A 22,066-nucleotide genomic window follows, 5' to 3' on the forward strand; every position below is an offset into this window, starting at 1 on the left:
GTTTTTACTTTAATCTGGTTTTAGATCTGCAAAAGTGTAGGGAAGAAACAAGCAGATTAAGTCTAAATGAGATATTAATAAACAAATGAAACATCTGACTATGAAAACACAAGACTTTAATGAGTATTCAAGTGCAGGAAAGAACATGACAGGTGTGTGTTGTAAAAATGTTACCAAAAATATTGAAAGAGGTGTGTGTCCATGTATGTGCGTGTAAAAATACAAAAATGTTTGTGTAGCCTGTAATCTGTAAGAGAACAGCAAGAGCATGCACAACTGCAGACAGATACAGGGACTATTCATAAAGCCTAGACATAGTAGGGGAACTTCAGACATGGCCATAAAGAGAGAGAGGGCAGGGCTGTCTGTGAATGTGTAGCCACAATACAGGTAAACACACATTTCACCTTCAGTCGTGTAAAAGAACAATTCTTCGGTGTGTCAGTTCCAATTCAATCAATTTTCATGCAAACTATGTACAACTAATAATGAATGCTGTCCTATAGTAAGTATTGAGAAATTCCATGAATTTTATACTAAAAAGCCTACTAAGAAAGGACATAGTAAGCGGAATAAGTTAGAAAATCTCAAGTGAGGACCCTTGGAAAATATCAGTTGCATTACCTTGATTCCTCGCGTCCTCTCCTCACCTCCTGCGCAAAACCCATTGGAGGAGAAGGTCAAAACAACAACCAGACAGCTCACCTCTTCCTGTCCTTCCTGTGAGCTGGTCGGCTAAATTGACTCCATCTCTGGAAGGGAAGAGAAAAACGACACTTACAAGCATTACATAAAATAACACCATAAAAGGTGAGATTTATGTTAACTAAATACTGCTTGTATAGTGTAGTTAGTGGCATAAATATTGGAACAGTATGATAACATTGGTAATTCTTGCTGTTTACTCATGGAATTTGTATTTCAGATCAAAAGATGAATATGACAGGCAAATGTTTAGACAACAAACTTGTTTTAGGATATTTTCTAACCCAGAAACAACAGCTAGAGTGGGACAAAAAAGTATTTAGTCAGCCACCAATTGTGCAAGTTCTCCCACTTAAAAAGATGAGGCCTGTAATTTTCATCATAGGTACACTTCAACTATGACAGACAAAATGAGAAAAAAAATCCAGAAAATCACATTGTAGGATTTTTTTATTAATTTATTTGCAAATTATGGTGGAAAATAAGTATTTGGTCACCGACAAACAAGCAAGATTTCTGGCTCTCACAGACCTGTAACTTCTTCTTTAAGAGGCTCGTCTGTCCTCCACTCGTTACTTGTATTAATGGCACCTGTTTGAACTTGTTATCAGTATAAAAGACACCTGTCCACAACCTCAAACAGTCACACTCCAAACTCCGATATGGCCAAGGCCAAAGAGCTGTCAAAGGACACCAGAAACAAAATTGTAGACCTGCACCAGACTGGGAAGACTGAATCTGCAATAGGTAAGCAGCTTGGTTTGAAGAAATCAACTGTAGGAGCAATTATTAGGAAATGGAAGACATACAAGACCACTGATAATCTCCCTCGATCTGGGGCTCCACGCAAGATCTCACCCCTTGGGGTCAAAATGATCACAAGAACGGTGAGCAAAAATCCCAGAACCACACAGGGGGACCTAGTGAATGACCTGCAGAGAGCTGGGACCAAAGTAACAAAGCCTACCATCAGTAACACACTATGCCGCAAAGGACTCAAATCCTGCAGTGCCAGATGTGTCCCCCTGCTTAAGCCAGTACATGTCCAGGCCCGTCTGAAGTTTGCTAGAGAGCATTTGGATGATCCAGAAGAAGATTGGGAGAATGTCATATGGTCAGATGAAACCAAAATAGAACTTTTTGGTAAAAACTCAACTCGTTGTGTTTGGAGGACAAAGAATGCTGAGTTGCATCCAAAGAACACCATACCTACTGTGAAGCATGGGGGTGGAAACATCATGCTTTGGGGCTGTTTTTCTGCAAAGGGACCAGGATGACTGATCCGTGTAAAGGAAATAATGAATGGGGCCATGTATCGTGAGATTTTGAGTGAAAACCTCCTTCCATCAGCAAGGGCATTAAAGATGAAACGTGGCTGGGTCTTTCAGCATGACAATGATCCCAAACACACCGCCCGGGCAACGAAGGAGTGGCTTCGTAAGAAGCATTTCAAGGTCCTGGAGTGGCCTAGCCAGTCTCCAGATCTCAACCCCATAGAAAATCTTTGGAGGGAGTTGAAAGTCCGTGTTGCCCAGCAACAGCCCCAAAACATCACTGCTCTAGAGGAGATCTGCATGGAGGAATAGGCCAAAATACCAGCAACAGTGTGTGAGAACCTTGTGAAGACTTACAGAAAATGTTTGACCTCTTGTCATTGCCAACAAAGGGTATGTAACAAAGTATTGAGATAAACTTTTGTTATTGACCAAATACTTATTTTCCACCATAATTTGCAAATTCATTAAAAATCCTACAATGTGATTTTCTGGATTTTTTTTCTAATTTTGTCTGTCATAGTTGAAGTGTACCTATGATACAAATTACAGGCCTCTCTCATCTTTTTAAGTGGGAGAACTTGCACAATTGGTGCCTGACTAAATACTTTTTTTGCCTCATATGAATCCTTTGATCTGAAATACCAATTAGCCTACACGAGTATACTGTAAAAATGACCTACTTTACTTCACTGTTGCAATACTTAAGACACTACCTGTGTTGTAGAGAAGAAAAAAACGTAACATTGAACTCGACATCTAAAAAGCAGCTAATTAATTTGAACCTTGACTGCTGCTTTTCTTTGGGTTGCCACCAGGCTGATGGCAAAGAGGGTCTCTTCCTCCTCCTCCGCCCTCCAGTTGACGTAGACAGCTTGGAGGAGCATCTGCTGAAATGAGTGGATCTGGGGGCTGGAACCGCCGATGGCGCCTGATGTGACTTTGTTCCTCTTCGTGTCTCTCCTCGTTTGTCTCCACGGCCACATCCTGTTCAACAAGGTCCTCAGTGGTCACTTCCGTGAGGGTCATAATAATCTCGGGTGGTCCTAGATCCAGAGGTGCTTCCTCCATTTCATCATCTTCCATGGCTGCACCGGTGGTGGTCATATTTGTGGATGATGTAGACGTTGTAGAGGGTCTCACTGCACCAGTGATGGTCGCACTAGTAGATGACAGAGGGTCTCGCTTGTATGGGTAAAAGAAAGTGTATATTACATTATTGGTTAAGGTAATTACACTATTACACATGCAAAAGTTCTTACATTATTAGCTCCTCTTCCATCATTGGTATTTTATTACATTATCAGTTGCTACACACCTGCAAAACAGTGTCTCTCAGCTAGCCTTCAAAACCCTCAAGAAAATAGGGGGAAAGCCAGCATAAATTATACTGCCCCAAAATAAGTGTTTTGAGAGCACAGGCCTTTACATATTTTTTTTTGTGTCCTGAAATCTCATTATTGTTTAGAAAATCGCAGGTTGAAATGGTTGTTTCTGTGTCTTTAGGAGCTGCAGGGTCTTAAACAGTTCATCTATGCAGACTATTCCAACTATGTCCATGTTCACAATATCTATGAGGGCATTTTGCTGCAGAGTCTGGACAAGGAAGTCATCAAAGGTATTGTTTCTGCTAGATATTGGAGTTATTAATTTGTATCTTATTCAATTGTAATACATATTTTAGGTATTACTACAATGTTACTCTCTCTGCTCACCCACACCAATATTATTAGTGCGCGTGCTTTTAAACATGTCTCTGTTTGCTCTACAGTGGTGGAGGAGGCAGCCAGGCTGAAGAAACACAATCTGTTCACAGACACCAGAGACCTCCTGAGCCAGTCCAGCTGCTCCAGCATAATCTCCACCCCTATCAACACCAGCAACCCAGCCAGGATGCTAGGCTTCCCCGGACAGCTCCAGACCCAGCCCGAAGCCGAGGTAACAGCCCAGCCCGCTTCTCCTCTTCAGGGCAATGGCCCGGTGGTCGGTGGGGGTGCACAAGGGTAGGGCTGTGGCGGTCATGAAATTTTGTGAGCCGGTGATTGTCACGCAAATAACTGCTGTTCTCAGTATTTGACCATTACTTAACCTCTTGAAACTCCCCATCCCGGATCCGGGATTGTGACTAAGCCTCAGGCTCATTAGCATAACGCAACGTTAACGATTTCTGAAAATCGCAAATAAAATTAAAATAATGCGTTTGCTCTCAAGCTTAGCCTTTTCTTAACAACACTGTCATCTCAGATTTTCAAAATATGCTTTTGAACCATAGAAATTGACTAATTTGTGTAAGAGTATGCTAAGCTAGCATAGCATTTTGTGTAGCATGTAGCACGCAACATTTTCACAAAAGCCAGATAACCAAATAAATAAAATCATTTACCTTTGAAGAGCTTCTGATGTTTTCAATGAGGAGACTCCCAGCCACATACCAGATGCGCAGTGTTTCCTGAAAGCGTCTGTGTGTAGGAGAAATCGTTCCGTTTTCTACATTGCGCCTGGCTACCGAAACGAACCGAAAATGCAGTCACCTACAACGTGAAACTTTTTCCGGATTAACTACATAATATCGACCGAAACATGGCAAACGTTGTTTGGAATCAATCCTCAAGGTGTTTTTTCACATATCTCTTCATTGACATGCAGTTCGTGGAAGCTTGCTTCTCTCTCTGTGCCCCATGGAAAAATACTGGCAGGTGACTTTTGCGCACCAATTTCGGCGCAGGACACCGGGCGGACACGTGGTAAATGTGGTCTCTTATGGTCAATCTTCCAATGATCTGCCTACAAATACGTCACAATGCTGCAGACACCTTGGGGAAACAACAGAAAGGGCAGACTCATTCCTCTTGCGTTCACAGCCATATAAGGAGATCATGAAAGACAGAGCCTCAAAAATCCTTGTCATTTCCTGGATGCCAAGTCATCTTGGTTTTGCCTGAAGCTCACGTTAAAGGGCACGCACAGAGAAGATATTTGTATTTCTGGACACGTCAGAGTGTTTTCTTTCGAACAGTAGCAATTATATGCATAGTCGAGCATCTTTTTGTGACAAAATATCTTGTTTAAAACGGGAACGTTTTTCTTCCAAAAATGAAATAGCGCCACCATAGGTGTAAGAGGTTAACATAAACACATTTAGCACCTCCCGGCTTCCACACATAGCCTACAAGTTACTGATGCAGACCTTTGGAACATCTACATTTGAAAAAGTCTAATAAATCCATGTAATATAGCCTAGATCTTCACAATAAATCCATTAGTTATTTTAGACAAGTCTAAAGAAACATGATATCTAGAAAATGTAGTCTATTTCAGAAGAGCAGAATAGCATACTCTGATCTGGCGATGCCATATGGCTGTGGGCTACATTAGTTCATTTAGCAGACAAGATTTGCTTAGAATTTAGTGGCATTATTTTAGATTATTTTATAGAATGAAGAATACAATTGAACATAGCTGAAGAAAATAGAAAGGATATTTTCTCCAAAAGACCTGAGGGAGTGCGCACATGTGGCTATTCTGTGTTGAGCAGTAAACAAAAAACAGGTACTTCTATATGCATAATTTGTGATTTGATTTTTAGCACATTCTAAGGCTGCATGATACAACTCTAATGATGATTTGAAAGAATTTGCATGAAAGGTACATCAGTCCCTCATTCACAATTTGACAAGCACTTGATAATGCCTCGAATTTCCCAGCTACATCCCCTTTGTGTGGCCATAATGCCCCCTGCAAAAGTCAATTCCTTTTGCGGCCAGGGGCCGTTATGGCCTTGGGATGAATATTATAATTATAATTCCCTGCTGCGTGCTGAAGCACCTCTCATTCACACGGCTCTCTGTCACGTGATAGGGTCTTTATTACAGGCTACAAATGAAGACCGACACATCCAGCACGTAACTGCGCGTGTACTTATCCAACTCCGAGGCACATACTGAAGATATTGAAAGAACTGTCCACATTTAATTTTCTACAGCCCACAAGATGTGTAGGCCTAATGAATAGCAAAAGCACTAGCCTATGTCAATTTACTATCCCAATAATACAAAAGTTAACCTATTCTGTGCGAGAAATAAATATTCAAAATATATTCTGGGACGGTTGTGGGATGCGATAGATCCCAAATGAGTACAACCACTAGCATAAAAAAACGTTTTAAGCAATGAGCCTGACACAACAGATGAGAGCGTTTAATTTACGATGTTGATAAACTGTTAAGGCTTTTTCTTACATTATAAGCGCAACAATGTGCACACGGCAGTAGGCTGCAAATGCGATTATGCATTTTTATTATAGGTCTTATTATCAAGGTGCATTTTAAGGTGAAAATGATATTTCCTAAACTTGACACAGGCGCTGTGTGTGTATGCCAGTTAGGCTCTCCACCCGTTGTAACGTGGATTAATGTGCTTCATTTTAAGAAGTTATTTGGCCACTTTAGTTGCGATACAAGCCTATGGGACTATGGGCTGGGCTACACGAAGTGTGTGACCATGATTTTAAAAAGTTGCACAAAAAAAAAGCATGTGCTGTTTCTTTTTTGCCTTAAACTGGGCATCATTCACAAGTGATAATAAAACGGGCAGCAGGAAAAAATACATATGTCACCTATGCAATTAAATAGCAAATGGAGGACGCTTTTCTCGTGGCTCATTTTCATGCCAGCCAGGTAGACGGTACTCTTGTTGTATAGAGAACCAACTGAGATAGTTCAATGGGACTCTCCAGTCCCAGCTGAGACAGATAAAGTGGCTAGTCCTGCTACCACGGAAACAGCTCAAGTGGACATCCCTGTCCTAACTGAGGCAGCTAAAGTGGACATTCCTGCTCTTAGACCACTCATGCTGACACAGGCCCTCCAGTTGACGTAGACAATCCAATTGCACCTGAAATAATGACGGTAGAAGAGCCAGTCTTTGTTGAAAAAGAGAAAGTAGGGACACCAACTGAGGCAGAGACATCCATTGAAGTAGACACCCAACCACAGTAGCACAAAGCAAAGCTCCTTCCCCCAGTCCGGACCCTGTCCTTGACCCACATCTCCTGTCCCTGTTTGTGTTGTCAACCATGTAGCTGTCATTGACCCGGTAGTTGTTGAAGATTCAGTGGCATGGCTTCTCTCACGATCACCACTACTGAGCTTAAAGCTGATAGAGAGCAGTCCTCCTCAGTGACCCAGCAGTGCCCTCTAGTGGTGAGAAGCCTGTAACGGTGCCACATGCAGACTCCAGAATTGCTGCAGTAGTAGAGACCAAAGATGTGGAGGAGCCTGTGACAGCCCCATCCATCCCCGATGATGGGGATGAGGACTTGGTTACAGATAGCGAGTTGGCCCCCGTCACACATTGAGACCCCTAATCAAGATGTTACAGTGGAGTCAGGAGCAGCAGCCCTGGCCAAGGAGGTCAAAGTGTCACTAAGCAGTAGAGGAGATTAGCGTTTCTGTGACCTCTGACCTTGCATTAGAGGTCAGTGTGAGTGAATCACCTGTCAGCATCACCACCAACCCCCTTAGAGGGTGGACCCCGTTCCCCCTAACCAGCAACATTTAGCTTATCCGTTAACGCCTAATGTTGAAGTCACTGCATGTTCTGATTCAACCGTAGCATCAGCAGCCAATGTGCATGTCATCCCTCCACAGCCCCAGCCACCCTCCCTGCTGAGCCAAAGAGGCCCTCCAGGCTGGGGAGCCTGCCCCCAAGGCCCGGGATTGTGTGAAGGAGATCCGGGACCTGGTGGTGGAGTTGGGAGTGGAGAAGATGGTGCAGCGTTACCCAGGTAGTCATAACCTATAAGAGAGTGGTGACAGAGTGAGGGGCCTGATGTCACACAGAGAATAAAGGATGACAAGGGCCCCATTTTTTTTATCACTAATTATGAGGAGTATGGAAAGGTGAGACTATACCCTTGCTGTTGTGGAAACCGACTGAGATTGCCTTCACTGTAAAAAAGCAAAGTAATTTTTATACAAGCATAAAACTAAGTTTCCACAAAACTGGTCAAATATGAATGTATACAATTGTTTGTGAGAAGATCAATGTGGTTAGATATGGCCATAACTGGATTATCAAATTCAGAACCAAGGAAAACATCAAATTGACTATTGTAATTGTGTGGATTGAACTTCATTTGTGTCATAGATTTTTATATGTATTTTAGATGATTTGAGAACAGTTTGATATATGCCAGTTTAAGTTGTTCAATATTAAATCAAGAACACTGCCGTATATTGAATCGGTCTGAGTAGCAATGGGACGGTTTAGGGATTTTCTGTTCTATGTACAGCTATCCCAATAAGAGATACATCCAAAGGCATCATGATTTGAGGAGTATATTATTATACTGTATACACGTAGGCCTACTGCATTGATTCCATGAAGAAGAATGAGCCATTTCCAATGGACGGGGTTGCTATGGAGACTGGTCTAGTGCCTTTATTTCTGAATAACCTTTAGCTGTGTTGAAATGTCAACACCATCCAGTGCCTGTGCATAACATTTTACACTGGCAATTTGGGAAGGGGCTGTGTATATTCACTGTATATTTAACAGTTAATTGCTAGCTAAATGTAATTGATTGTTTTCAGCTACTTTTGTGCTCCATAAACTCGGCTATTAACCCTTCAGTGCTAAAGGAAGGCAAACGCATTAAATGTGTTGTATTGTTTTATAGTCAAATAAAAAGGTTATTTTATTTAAATAAATAACACTCAAGCACTGGATGGCTGGCTGGTTTTTCTAGACTTCATACAGTATTTTATAGTTTCTCAGACTCTAAAATTGTTCATGGATAAACAATTATTGCCACCCTTGATAAAGACTATAAAATAAATACAAATACTGAGTGTACAAAACATTAGGAACACCAGCTCTTTCCATGACAGACAGAATCCAGGTGAAAGCTAAGATCCCTTACTGCTGTCACTTGTTAAATCCACCTCAGTGTCGATGAAGGAGACAGGTTATAAAAGGATTTTTAAGCCTCTAGACAATTGAGACATTGAATGGCGCACACACACAATCCGAGGGCAAGAGTAAATATTTAAGTGTGCTTGCTCTATTTCCTCTACGGCATAAGTACCTTATGGTTGAAGACTCTTCTTTGAGTCATAAAAGTGCATTGAAATCGCATACTTTTAAGAGGTGTGTGGCCACTTGGAAACACCAGTTAGTCCTCTCACTCAAACCCTTGTGTTTTCGTCTTATGTTGCACCTACCCCACATTTTCCAGGAAGTCTTGTTACTGAATGTATCCAGAGTATTTTCAGATTTCATTATCAACAAATGCAGTGAAAAGTATAGTAAATGTAAAATGCACAAAATCAACAGTGTAATGTTTGGATTCAGTCGTGTCAGGTGAACTGTTGTGTACTCACCTTTGGTCTAATAATTCCCCCAGTATCTCCAAACTGTTCCCTTTCAATATTTATTCTGTAAAAAAAACATTGAAATGTATCCCTATCCATATAGGCCATTTCCGTCGAGTATAAATGGTTGAAATGAGATGAACTTAAAGGCCCAGTGCAGTTCTGTTTAATATATACTTACACTATGAGGTTGGGATAATACTGTAAAATTATGATAATGCCCTTTTGGTGTCAGAGCTGTTTGAAAAGACCGCCTGAAATTTCTGCCTGTTTTGGTGGGATGTAGTTTTGGCATTCCATGGTGACGACATATTCAATATGATTTGATATGGAGATAAAAACAGCTGTATTGGACCTTTAAAAAATATATATAATATTTACATTTTAAAGGGTGCCATTAATTTTGACACGTATCTTTTTGAGAATTTTTATTATTATTTGTTAAACAAAATCTATTTCTGAGCAATTGCACAAATATAAAATCATTTTCAAAACAATGAGCATACAATATAGCTCAGTATTTTTATGATTTATTTTATACCCTTTTCTTTGCTCATCTTTGAGGGTGCCAAGGACTGTACAAGGAATGGTCACCTCAAACAATGTCCATTTTCAACACTTTATTTAAAATATTGCACCACAGAAAAATTTGTTCTGACGAGCACCAGGCACAATGAAGAGACAACACAACAAATTGTTAATTTATATAAAAGAAAACAGTTAAACATAATTACTGAATGTTTGTACAAAGGCAAAGTAAAACTGTCAGTCTCATGAATGAGGTCACCTATAAAAAGGACTATTAGAATAAGACTCACACTGTGCAATACCAACCAACCACCTCTACTTCGGAAATGTAATGTGTGGAAAACATCCTATGGAAACAAAGCAGCGCTCATCCTGTATAAGTTAACTTCAGTCTTAAGTATGTGTTCTTGTATTATGGTACATACTTATAGTGAACACATTATGCAAATATATTCCAATTAAAGCTCAAAACAAATTGACATTTTTTTATGACCTTAACTAGAAAAAGATCGTTTTCCAGAAAAGCGTTTGGGTAGCTTAAGATGTAATGTTAGCATTCAACAAAACAGCAACATCATCACTGCTAGAGTTTGGAATAGAGCACTTGAAGCAACTCGCTGTTAAACACACAGTAGTAGTGTTGATAAGCTCATCACTACACAGCGTAGCGTAGCGAGCTACACGAGAGATAGTCGGTCTGTGCGGTGTATTGAACCCAATTTGACCTGGTTGACCTGGAGGCCGATTCCAGCCTAGCTGTAGAAGAACTGCTCTTCTGGCCGGAAGCCAGAAGCTGTGGCGGGGTGCTGTCCAGAGGTCACCGCCGACTGTCTAAACGTATCGATATTCATACTGAAGGGTTAGAAACACACACACACACACACACACACACACACACACACACACACACACACACACACACACACACACACACACACACACACACACACACACACACACACACACAGAGGAGTTGACATCATGTGAGATGGTTCTAAATATCACCACTAGGTGGCATTCTGAGACAGTGAAACATACAAGGACACAAACAAAACATGGTAAAAGGCTTCGTAGTATAATTGAACGTTAAGTGAAAGATCTTTAAAAACTTTACGCAATATTAATCTGCTCTAATACAGGGTTCTGACATAACAATGAAGCTCTGTGACAGGGCACCTGTAGCTGCAGGGGTAAACAGTGGAGGCAGCCAGTGAGCCAACTACATAAAAACAGCTAAATGTCAAAACACAGCTCCGTTAGAGACCAACAGCCAGACCTGTCTAACCTGAATGCCCTCACTCCACCCCTCCAGCAACCCCAGCCTATTTGGGGGATGATAAAGGGGCTGTAGCTACAACCATACAAATCAGTTACTATGGGGATGTGCATACAGAGGAAGCAAGGCTGGACGATTTCACGGTTGGTCGTCTCTCTGCTGTGACCAGCTGGTCTGACCGTTCAGCTGTGCAGTGGGGTCAACACGACCGTCTTGTTACCTCGGACTGGGTGAATTAACCAAACAGCGTGATGGATAAACTGCCCCTCGACAAACGACAGCATGTCCCCTTCTCTTGCACTCCACCCTCAATCCTTCTCTCTTGGTCTATACACTGTCAGTTGTTGGCTGGCCGGGCCGACATCCTAAGGCTCATTAAAATACGAGCTGTTTGCTTTGCCCCTGTGAGCTCCCATAATCATGTGTTGTTTTTAGCCCAAATCACTTCCAGTGATCAGTTACACACGCTGTACCACCCCCTCTTCCTCGTGCCCCTTCCCAACCTCTACCTCACTGGGCAGGAATATGTATTTTTCATCTCCGCTCGGCTGTCAGGGGGGATTTGAGAGGCAGGCTAAAGGAGGCTAAGAGAAACACCAGCGCTCTGAGTCAGACAACCTGCTTGGATAGCTTGCTGCCTCACAGGCTGCCTTGATAGCTTGCCTGTCTGACTGCCTCACAACCTGCCTGGATAGCTTGCCTGTCTGACTGCCTGCCTCACAGCCTACCTGGAAATCCTGCCTGCCTCACTGACCATCTGTCTGACTACACCCTGGGCCTGGGAAAAAGAGAGAGACACAACCTGACCTCAGGTCAAGGCCTGCAGTCTGGTTCTGGTGGTGATGAGGAAAGGATTAACATAGTGGTATTCAAACATAAGGGTCGCGATGGAACTGCAGCAGGGTTTATTGAGTAAATGTAATTATTTTTATTTTGATGAGATGAAAATGCAATGAATTGAAGGTTCTGTTGATGTAAAGATCCAACTGTACAGATTTTAAGGTTGTGTCATTTAGATTTGGAGTGTAGTGGGGTTTTTCTTTGGGGGAAAATGGGTTTCCAAAAAAGTTTGAATACCACTGGTTTAAAATGCGCACGTTACGATTAAGAGGGTCAGTTGATCAACAACTCACTCACACACTTCCTCATACGAGACATGTAAATCAGCTCGTCTTTCACCTCCATTCCAGGCATGCGGGTGTGTTGTGACATTTTAAGGGAGGGAGGGTTATGTTAGCAGACAAAGGGCCCTCGTTTTTCCACCCTGGTACTACAGGCCCCAGTGAACCCGGGGTGAGGTATGGCGACACATTCTACAGAGATCATAGTGCACAGGAAGAGAAGCAGGCCCTTTTTCCTTTTTTTGCTCCCCTGACCCTCTGCTCCCTCATACGTCTGTCCCCTCCCACCTCGCCCGGCCCTCTCACCCGAGATGCTTTGATCTCTCCCCTGGCTGTCACTCCTCAGGTTACAGCTACCCACTACACAAGTGCTAAATAACCAGCTCCCCCCTCCCCCTCTCTTTCCGTCTCACCTGATTGCAACGCCGTTCTGTTTTCCTTTAGTTTTACATTCCTTAACACTCTTGACTGTCAATCACTGACAGTCCTTTCAAAGCGCTCATTGATTTGCCTGTCCGCGTGTTGTGGGGGGGAGGGGGGGGGATCAGAAACCCTCCAATCTCACGCTGTTGTGCACCTCTAGTAAAACCCAGACACATCTCTTTCCACAAGGGGACACGAACGGCACCCTCGCTTAGCCTCTGTCGCCTGGCCCACTGAGGCTTCTGGGACTTATTTGAACTTTCTTTAAAATAAAGGACCCGCTCCTTCCCACCGACCCGGGACTAGAGACATTTTATATAGTTCATATAAAATAGCTCATTATGATATTTATACAAATAACAGTGATTGTATTAAACCCATTTAAAAAGACCCCATTCACACCATGTTTCACACAGTTTTAAATAAGCGCTGGAGCTGGCTTTGATTATTGTGTTAACCTGGACCACTCCAGAGTACACTGGCCAAATTAAAACACTCTTACAGATGCCAATTCCCCCAGCTTGCTCAGTATATTTAAAAGGTATCAGTTACAAAGAAATTTTGGGGAAAAGCCTCCTACTCGCTTGCTCTCTCTCCGTTCCCTTCCCTCGCTCTCTCTTTGCTATCGGTTTCTCCTTACCTCCCTCCCCTCTCCTTCATCCATTTGAAAGCTGAAATAACTGTTGCATGGATTCAGCGCATTGTCCTGCTATCTGCTCTACACAGCAAGCCTCAACAGCAGTCAACACAAACATACTCCGACAGGAAAAAAAAACATTTTTCGCACGCAAGATGTTTGATAATAAAAAAGACAAATTACTTTTTTAAAACTCCCCATTTCCTCACCCATTCATCATTTTAACAGCATGTCAAATGACTTCAACTTTACATATTAGGCCTGTTTAAGACAGCAAAAATCAAAGGATAATATTTGTTTTATGATAAATATAAATATTTATTTCATTGCAGACTGTATCTGAGCCTCAACAGTGTAGAGCAGAGTGTGTGTTTATTCTCAAAGCTCCAGTATTGCTGTTGATGGCCTTCTGGGATAGTGGAGGACTGTTGACACAGCCCCTGCCCCTGGTTCAATAACAAAGATCAGCGAATACTGGAGAAGAATAACACCGTTCACCAAGCACTAGAGACTGAGGCTGAGACGGTTTGCTATGGGGTCATTGTCCTGCTTCAGGACATCCTGTCAGTCCCATGTGGCTCAGTAGGTAGAGCATGGGTTGTGGGTTCGATTCCCACGGAGGACCAGGACGGAAAATATGAAAATGTATGCACTCACTGCTGTAGGTTGCTCTGGATAAGAGTGTCTGCTAAATTACTCAAATGTAAATGTTAATGCAGGAGAAAGACAACCAGCCCTGCTGTGGTTCTCCAGTGGATGGTGGGGTGGAGGGGGGAAAGGTGCAGCTCACCGCCAAGAGGAGCCTCTAGCGGATGGGGATAGAGGTGCAGTCCAAACCCTGACCTACTCTGAGCTCACCTGCCTGGGAAGCCTCCAGCCTGGCCCATGTCTCCATTCTGGTAGCCTATGAAGAACTCTGGGCTGATGGTACTGTCTGCTGGGATGATCCCATCTGGGGAGAGACATACAACTCTTAAGTTAGAGACAAGTTTTCTATTGAGTGTCTCAACTCTCGCTCTCCGTACCTGCACTGTGGAAGAGGTTGAGTCTCTCCAGTATCCCTCTCTCGCTCTTTACCCCTCTCCCACCCTCCTCCTCTTTCTCTCTGTACCTGCACTGTAGAAGAGGTCAGGTCTTTGCCTCCCTTTCTCCTTCTCTACCTCCCTCCCTTTGTAGGGGAGCGTGGGGTAAGTTGAGCCAAAGGGGTAAGTAGAGCCACCCTTGTTTCAAGGAAACCATACAGAAAATAAATAATTTGACCAAATATTTAGGAAGAGGTCATCATTTCATGGAGTCTATGAAGGAAAAAGTGGTAAGCAAGTTAGGTCCCGAAAAAATATTTTTACCAAGTCAAATTAATTTGTGTTAGTGGTTTCATGATGCATGTATCTAAAGCCAAGTTGATCATTATTTTTTTGTTGTATACATCAGTTGGGTTCTCTATAAGCTTCAATATAAGGTCATAAACCTGTGTGGGTTAATATAGTCAAAATGTTTGCCTTGCGTAAGTTAAGCCAATGGCCATGGGGTAAGTTGAGCCAATGGCAAGTTGAGCAAGTTGTGAGCCAAGTGTTTTCTTCCCAGGCGTAATGCAAGGCCTTATTGCTGGGATAGGAGGTAACAGGACCTAGCCTATGTATGATAAGTGTTTAAAAAAGTGTTTGTCAGGTGTTATAAGCCTGTGTTAAAAGATGCTTAAAATTATTAAATGACAAAAAGCAGTTGTGAATGTATTGAATTTTGTTTGGGAACTAAAGATAGACATGGTTAAAACAAGGTAGTGGTAAATATTTAATTCAGTACAGAAATTTGAAGGTGGCTTAACTTTCTGTTGAAGTTGTGCCAAGAGACCACTTTTTTATGGACAAGCTTGGTTTTAAAAAACTAATGTTAACATGACTTCTGATTATTTCCAGGGACACACAACATCCTGAAATGTATGTAGAGATCTTCGTTAGAACAAATACTATATCTCCCTTGACTGAATGTAAAAAATAAAATAAAAAGTGATGTTGAATGTAAAAAAATGGTTCAACCCCACTCTCCCCTACCTGCCTCCCTCCCTCCCTCCCTCCCGCCGTACCTGCACTGTAGAAGAGGTTGAGTCTCTGCTGAATGTTTCTGCTTCCCTCTCTACCTCCCTCAGTACCTGCACTGTAGAAGAGGTCGGGTTTCTCCAGAATGTCTCCGTTGTGCATGAAAGGTTCCCCGTCGTCTCCGTACATGAATGGTTCTCCGTCGTCTCCCATGGCTCTGTTGTCCACCATCTCTAACCACTGGGAGTTGTGCCAGCGGAACTTCTCACTCTGGATCTTCCTTCCCCACTCTTCATCATACTCCTACAGCAGGAAGAGAGAGCGACAGAGCGCGCGAGAGACAGAGCAACAGAGCACGTGAGAGACAGAGCGACCGAGAGACAGAGCGCGCGAGAGAGAGCGACAGAGCGCGCGAGAGACAGAGCGCGCGAGAGACAGAGCGCGCGAGAGACAGAGAGACAGAGCGCGCGAGAGACAGAGAGACAGAACGCGCGAGAGACAGAGAGACAGAGCGCGCGAGAGACAGAGAGACAGAGCGCGCGAGAGACAGAGAGACAGAGCGCGAGAGACAGAGAGACAGAGCGCGCGAGAGACAGAGCGCGCGAGAGACAGAGCGCGAGACAGAGCGACAGAGAGAGCGACAGAGAGAGCGACAGAGAGAGCGACAGAGAGAGCGACAGAGAGAGCGACAGAGAGAGCGACAGAGAGCGCGACAGAGAGAGCGGCAGAGAGCGCGACAGAGAGAGCGACAGAGAGAGCGACAGAGAGCGCGACAGAGCGAGCGACAGAGAGAGCGACAGAGAGAGCGACAGAGCGACAGAGAGAGAGCGACAGAGCGACAGAGAGAGCGACAGATCGAGCGAGAGAGCGAGCGACAGATCGAGCGAGAGAGCGAGCGACAGAGCGAGAGAGCGACAGAGTGAGCGACAGAGCGCGCGACAGAGCGCGCAAGAGAGAGCGACAGAGCGCGCAAGAGAGAGCGCAAGAGAGAGCGACAGAGCGCACAAGAGAGAGGCGAGAGAGAGAGAGAGAAGTATGGGTTACTGGAGGTTCACACACACAGATAAAAACAGACAGAGTCATACACATGAATGCAAGCACACAGGCAGGCATGCACACACAGTGAAAGCACTATATGGAAATCCACCATCTTCAATTGATTGAACCCCAGCCTTAGGAGCACACAGATGCACTCTGTGTAAACGGAGAAAGTCCACCGAACTGAACTGGAAGTGTAATTGGCTGTAGAAGAGTGGCTGGCGGGGAGTCAGCTAGGGCTGGGGGACCAGCCGGACCACTGACCACCATATTGGTCCATCTCAGCAGGGAGGGCCAGATCCTCCACAGACTACTACAGCATCCCACAATGCACTGCTCTGTGTGCCTGCACCCTACTGATGCTGTTACTAATAAAAACCTGGCGCGGTGAGATGGATGGGACTGCGATGGGGCTGTGTGTGTGTGTAGAGCTTGGCCGAGGAAGGCTGAGGAGGAACATAGATTCTGTTTTCCTTTCTCTGCGTGGGCCATTTGGGAGAAAGACCCTCTTTGAGCCGCTGTGCTCCACACGGCCAGGCCCTGCAAATTAATCATCCAGATGCAAAGCAGAGCCCCCTGGGCACTGACAGCCACCCAAGGCCCAGGCCTCAAACGGGCCCATTGTCACATCGCAGGGCCGCTCTCCGTCCCCAAAGTGGCAGTGACACTTTTTGTCAAGCTGCAGATTTATCACGTCTAAGGCGGCTTAATGACTACACGGCTGACTTCCCCTGGACCATTAGTCTGTAGTAAGGGTTTTATATGAAGCTTAATCCATCATAACGAGAGAGCTGAGCTAATGACGTCTCAGAGGGAAGGGGCCAGCCGATATAAAACAGTACTCATGGCATTTCCAATGTTCCTCCTCAAAGAAAACCTGAATCTAAGAATTATCCTCATGAATTACCCTTCTGTCTGACCTAGTAGACCCATCTATGCGTAGATTTTTCTCTCTCTGTGGGGTGTGTGTGTGGACACAATGATCAGAGAGGAAACAATCAAGAACGTACAATAAGGTAAGGTAGCCTGCAGCTCTGAAAACTAATGATTTTGTGTGTGTGTGTGTGTGTGCGTAGGGTCTGCTTTTTCGCTCACCAACCGCGTCCTGTTACGACACTCTCCAGAGCCTGTCCTGGTCTTTCATGTGGTTCACATCTTAATAGTTCTCACTGATAATTTCAATGAAACACTTCCTCTCCCCCACGACCAGCTCCACAACCCAGCTGTAATCTATAGCTAATTACACTGATCTCAGGCCTGTGACAGATCACACCATGACTGGGACATAACCACACAGGAATAGAATGTACCAGTCCATTCAATCTAAATGTTACAATTAGAGAGATAAGTAATGCATCTTCGCAAGTACATTGCTGATTATGCCGTTATCTGGAGTTTTTCCTGGCTAGAAAACAGTTTTTCCTGGCCTGCATTAGACAGGGATGGATCAGGACAACATAGAAAATCTGGAATACCAGAATTCTGGCCAGTTTCAGTTAGAAATGAATGGGAGGAAAATGTCAGAATAACCATACTTATGTTCTAAATAGTAGGCTTCTTGAGTATGCAAAAATATGTTTTATATTATGTGAAATATCTCAAATGTAGCATGCTTTAAATGCCAGGATTACAGTTGGAGGTTTACATACACTTAGGTTGGAGTCATTAAAACGTTTTTCAACCACTCCACAAATTTCTTGTTAACAAACTATAGTTTTGGCAAGTCGGTTAGGACATCTACTTTGTGCATGACAAGTCATTTTTCCAACAATTGTTTACAGAAAGATTATTTCACTTATAACAAACTCACTGTAACACATTTCCAGTTGGTTTACATACACTAAGTTGACTGGGCCTTTAAACAGCTTGGGAAATTCCAGAACATTATGTAATGGATTTAGAAGCTTCTGATAGCATAATTGACATAATTTGAGTCAATTGGAGGTGTACCTGTGGATGTATTTCAAGGTGTACCGTCAAACTCAGTGCCTCTTTGCTTGACATCATGGGAAAATCAAAAGAAATCAGCCAAGACCTCTGAAAAAAAAGTGCAGACCTCCACAAGTCTGGTTCATCCTTGGGAGCAATTTCCAAACGCCTGAAGGTACCACGTTCATCTGTACAAACAATAGAACACAAGTATAAACACCATGAGACCACGCAGCCATCATACCGCTCAGGAAGGAGACGCGTTCGGTCTCCTAGAGATGAACATACTTTGGAGCGAACCAGAACAGCAGCAAAAGACCCTGTGAAGATGCTGGAGGAAACGGGTACAAAAGTATCTATATCCACAGTAAAACGAGTCCCATATCGACATAACCTGAAAGGTCGCTCAGAAAGGAAGAAGCCCCTGCTCCAAAACCGCCATAAAAAAGCTACGGTTTGCAATTGCACATGGGGACAAAGATCGTACTTTTTAGAGACATGTCCTCTGGTCTGATGAAACAAAAATAGAACTGTTTGGCCATAATGACCATTGCTATGTTTGGAGGAAAAATGGGGAGGCTTGCAAGCCAAAGAATACCATCCCAACCGTGAATCACGTGGGTGGCAGCATCATGTTGTGGGGGTGGTTTGCTGCATGCAGGAGGGACTGGTGCACTTCACAAAATAGATGGCATCATGAGGAAAGGAAAATTATGTGGATATATTGAAGCAACATCTCAAGACATCAGTCAGGAAGTTAAAGCTTGGTCGCAAATGGGTCTTCCAAATGGACAATGACCCCAAGCATAATTCCAAAGTTGTGGCAAAATGGCTTTAGGACAACCAAGTCAAGGTATTAGAGCGGCCATCACAAAGCCCTAACCTCAATCCCATAGAACATTTGTGGGCAGAACTGATGTGTGTGTGAGAAAGGAGGGCCTACAAACCTGACTCAGTTACACCAGCTCTGTCAGGAGGAATGGGCCAAAATTCATCCAACTTATTGTGGGAAGCTTGTGAAAGGCAACCCAAAATGTTTGATCCTAGTTAAACAATTTAAAGGCAATGCTACCAAATACTAATTCAGTGTATGTAAACTTCTGACCCATTGGGAATATTATGAAATATATAATTAGTATTAGGATTAATTGTCAGGAATATTGAAAAAATGAGTTTAAATGTATTTGGCTAAGGTGTATGTAAACTTCCGACTTCAACTGTACATACTAATTTCGGCTTTTCATCTGGTAAAATTCACTGCACACTATTGAGGAAGAGAATTGTCTGTGTTTGACAACAGCTGATAATCAGAATAGGGGAAGTGTTCTACAAAAATTAACAAAATGGCAGGGAACAAGCACAATTGCTTACTGCATACGTTTTAACTAAATAGATATAGATACTTACAGCGATGATGTCCAGTGTGTTGTCACAGACTTTGCGTATATCTGCGTTCTTGTCGTGCATCAGGTCAATGAGGTAAGCGGGAGCCTCTGGAGAGAGTGAGTCAAGGAGAGGACAACAGAGAAAGGGAGGGATGCATTCTACACTTTCTGGGGGATCATTTTGCTGTTCCTTCTACTCAAACAGATCATTCAATAGTGTCTCTTTAATCAAGATCACAGTTACGGTATGGTATTTGAGGGAGAAAGAAACAAGAGAGGAAATACTACTTTTGCTCTTTAATTTATAGGAAGCAGACATGAGACAGTTGCCCTGTGGCCAAACGAGCAACTATTACATTTCCTGTGATGAGAGAGAGATATGGTAAAGCAGAAGAACTCGCCCAAGGCAGACCACTTGGTAGAGATCCCTCTAATATTCTCCATAAAATGAAAACATCAAATACAGTATTTCTGCAAGCTATTTGTAATTTAATGCCTGTCACCTCAGATCACGACTGTGCAGTGTGGAGCACTGAGGTCATGGATGGGGTAACTGAGGTTGCCATGGAAACACACATTGAAAGAAGCAGACGGGATATAGGGTGATACTATTGGTTACCATGTTAACACAATTTAACAACAGGGTAAATAAATAAGGACTACATTGAAAGCCATTAAGGGACATATTTGAGGTTTATTTGGGCTGTAATTCTGAGGTCTATATCGAGGTAAATCTAGGTATATTGTGGCATATTGAGGTAAACTGGAGTATACTGCAGTAAACAAGGCCATATTGAGGTAAATTGAGATACATTTATCCTATCCATTTATTTATACTGTATGTAAAATTACAGTAGATATATTGATGTATCCTGAGGTATATACAGTTGAAGTCGGAAGTTTACATACACCTTAGCCAAATACATTTACTCAGTTTTTCAAAATTCCTGACATATAATCCTAGTATAAATTCTCTCTTAGGTCAGTTAAGATCCTCACTTTATTTTAAGAATGTGTAATGTCAGAATAATGGTAGAAAATTATTTCTTTCAGCTTTTATTTATTTCATTGGGTAGCCTTCCACAAGCTTACCACAATAAGTTTGGTGAATCTTGGCCCATTCCTCCTGACAGAGCTGGTGTAACTGAGTCAGGTTTGTAGACATCCTTGCTCGCACACGTTTTTTTCAGTTCTGCCCACAAATGTTCTATGGGATTGAGGTCAGGGCCTTGTGATGTCCACTCCAATACCTTGACTTTGTTGTCCTTAAGCCATTTCGCCACAACTTTGGAAGTATGCTTGGGGTCATTGTCCATTTGGAAGACCCATTTGCGACCAAGCTTCCTGACTGATGTCTTGAGATGTTGCTTCAATATATCCACATAATTTTCCTACTTCATGCCATCTATTTTGTGAAGTGCACCAGTCCCTCCTGCAGCAAACCACCCCCACAACATGATGCTGCCACCCCCGTGCTTCACGGTTGGGATGGTGTTCTTTGGCTTGCAAGCCTCCCCGTTTTTCCTCCAAACATAACTATGGTCATTATAGCCAAACAGTTCTATTTTTGTTTCAACAGACCAGAGGTAATTTCTCCAAAAAGTACGATCTTTATCCCCATGTGCAGTTGCAAACTGTAATCTGGCTTTTTTTATGGTGGTTTTGGAGCAGTGGCTTCTTCCTTTGAGCAACATTTCAGGTTATGCCGATATAAGACTAGTTTTACTGTGGATATAGATACTTTTGTACCCGTTTCCTCCAGCATCTTCACAAGGTCCTTTTCTGTTGTTCTGGGATTGATATGCACTTTTTGCACCAAAGTACGTTTATCTCTAGGAGACAGAACGTCTCCTTCCTGAGTGGTATGACGGCTGCATGGTCCCATGGTGTTAATACTTGCGTACTATTGTTTGTACAGATGAACGCGATAATTTCAGGCATTTGAAAATTGCTCCCAATGATGAACCAGACTTGTGGAGGTCTGCAATCTTTTTTCTGAGGTATTGGCTGATTTCTTTTGATTTTCCCCATGATGTCAAACAAAGAGGCACTGAGTTTGAAGGTAGGCCTTGAAATACATCCACAGGTACACCTCCAATTGACTCAAATTATGTCAATTATCCTATCAGAAGTTTCTAAAGCCATGACATAATTTTCTGGAATTTTCCAAGCTGTTTAAAGACACAGTCAACTTGGTGTATGTCAACTTCTGACCCACTGAAATTGTGATACAATTAATTATAAGTGAAATAATCTGTCTGTAAACAATTGTTGGAAAAATTACTAGTGTCATGCACAAAGTAGATGTCCTAACTGAAATGCCAAAACTATAGTTTAACAAG

General features: G+C 42.9%; 2 protein-coding genes across 5 annotated transcripts in view; one reads left to right on the forward strand and one right to left on the reverse strand.

Moving 5' to 3' along the window:
* Positions 1–8,706, forward strand: part of LOC135556152 (protein Niban 1-like) — a 48,721-nt gene extending 40,015 nt beyond the window's left edge. The window contains exons 13-15 of the mRNA XM_064989115.1: positions 3,486–3,597; positions 3,751–3,917; positions 7,627–8,706. Coding sequence (XP_064845187.1) covers positions 3,486–3,597; positions 3,751–3,917; positions 7,627–7,767 — 420 coding nt within the window. The 3' untranslated portion in view covers positions 7,768–8,706. The remainder of the gene's footprint in view (positions 1–3,485; positions 3,598–3,750; positions 3,918–7,626) is intronic.
* Positions 8,707–9,956: 1,250 nt separating this feature from the next.
* Positions 9,957–22,066, reverse strand: part of LOC135556154 (kinesin-associated protein 3-like) — a 52,831-nt gene continuing 40,721 nt past the window's right edge. For 3 of the 4 annotated variants that reach the window (XM_064989118.1, XM_064989117.1, XM_064989116.1), the window contains 4 exons: positions 19,747–19,832; positions 15,486–15,675; positions 14,195–14,288; positions 9,957–10,731 (listed from right to left, as the gene is read on the reverse strand). In XM_064989118.1, the coding sequence (XP_064845190.1) occupies positions 10,632–10,731; positions 14,195–14,288; positions 15,486–15,675; positions 19,747–19,832 (470 nt within the window). In that variant the 3' untranslated portion in view covers positions 9,957–10,631. Of the gene's footprint in view, positions 10,732–14,194; positions 14,289–15,485; positions 15,676–16,147; positions 16,416–18,360; positions 18,528–19,746; positions 19,833–22,066 lie in introns of those variants that run through there. The other variant, XR_010457954.1, reaches the window with a different exon arrangement.

The sequence above is a fragment of the Oncorhynchus masou genome, chromosome 15 (genome assembly GCF_036934945.1).
Source record: "Oncorhynchus masou masou isolate Uvic2021 chromosome 15, UVic_Omas_1.1, whole genome shotgun sequence".
Taxonomy (NCBI): Eukaryota; Metazoa; Chordata; class Actinopteri; order Salmoniformes; family Salmonidae; genus Oncorhynchus; species Oncorhynchus masou.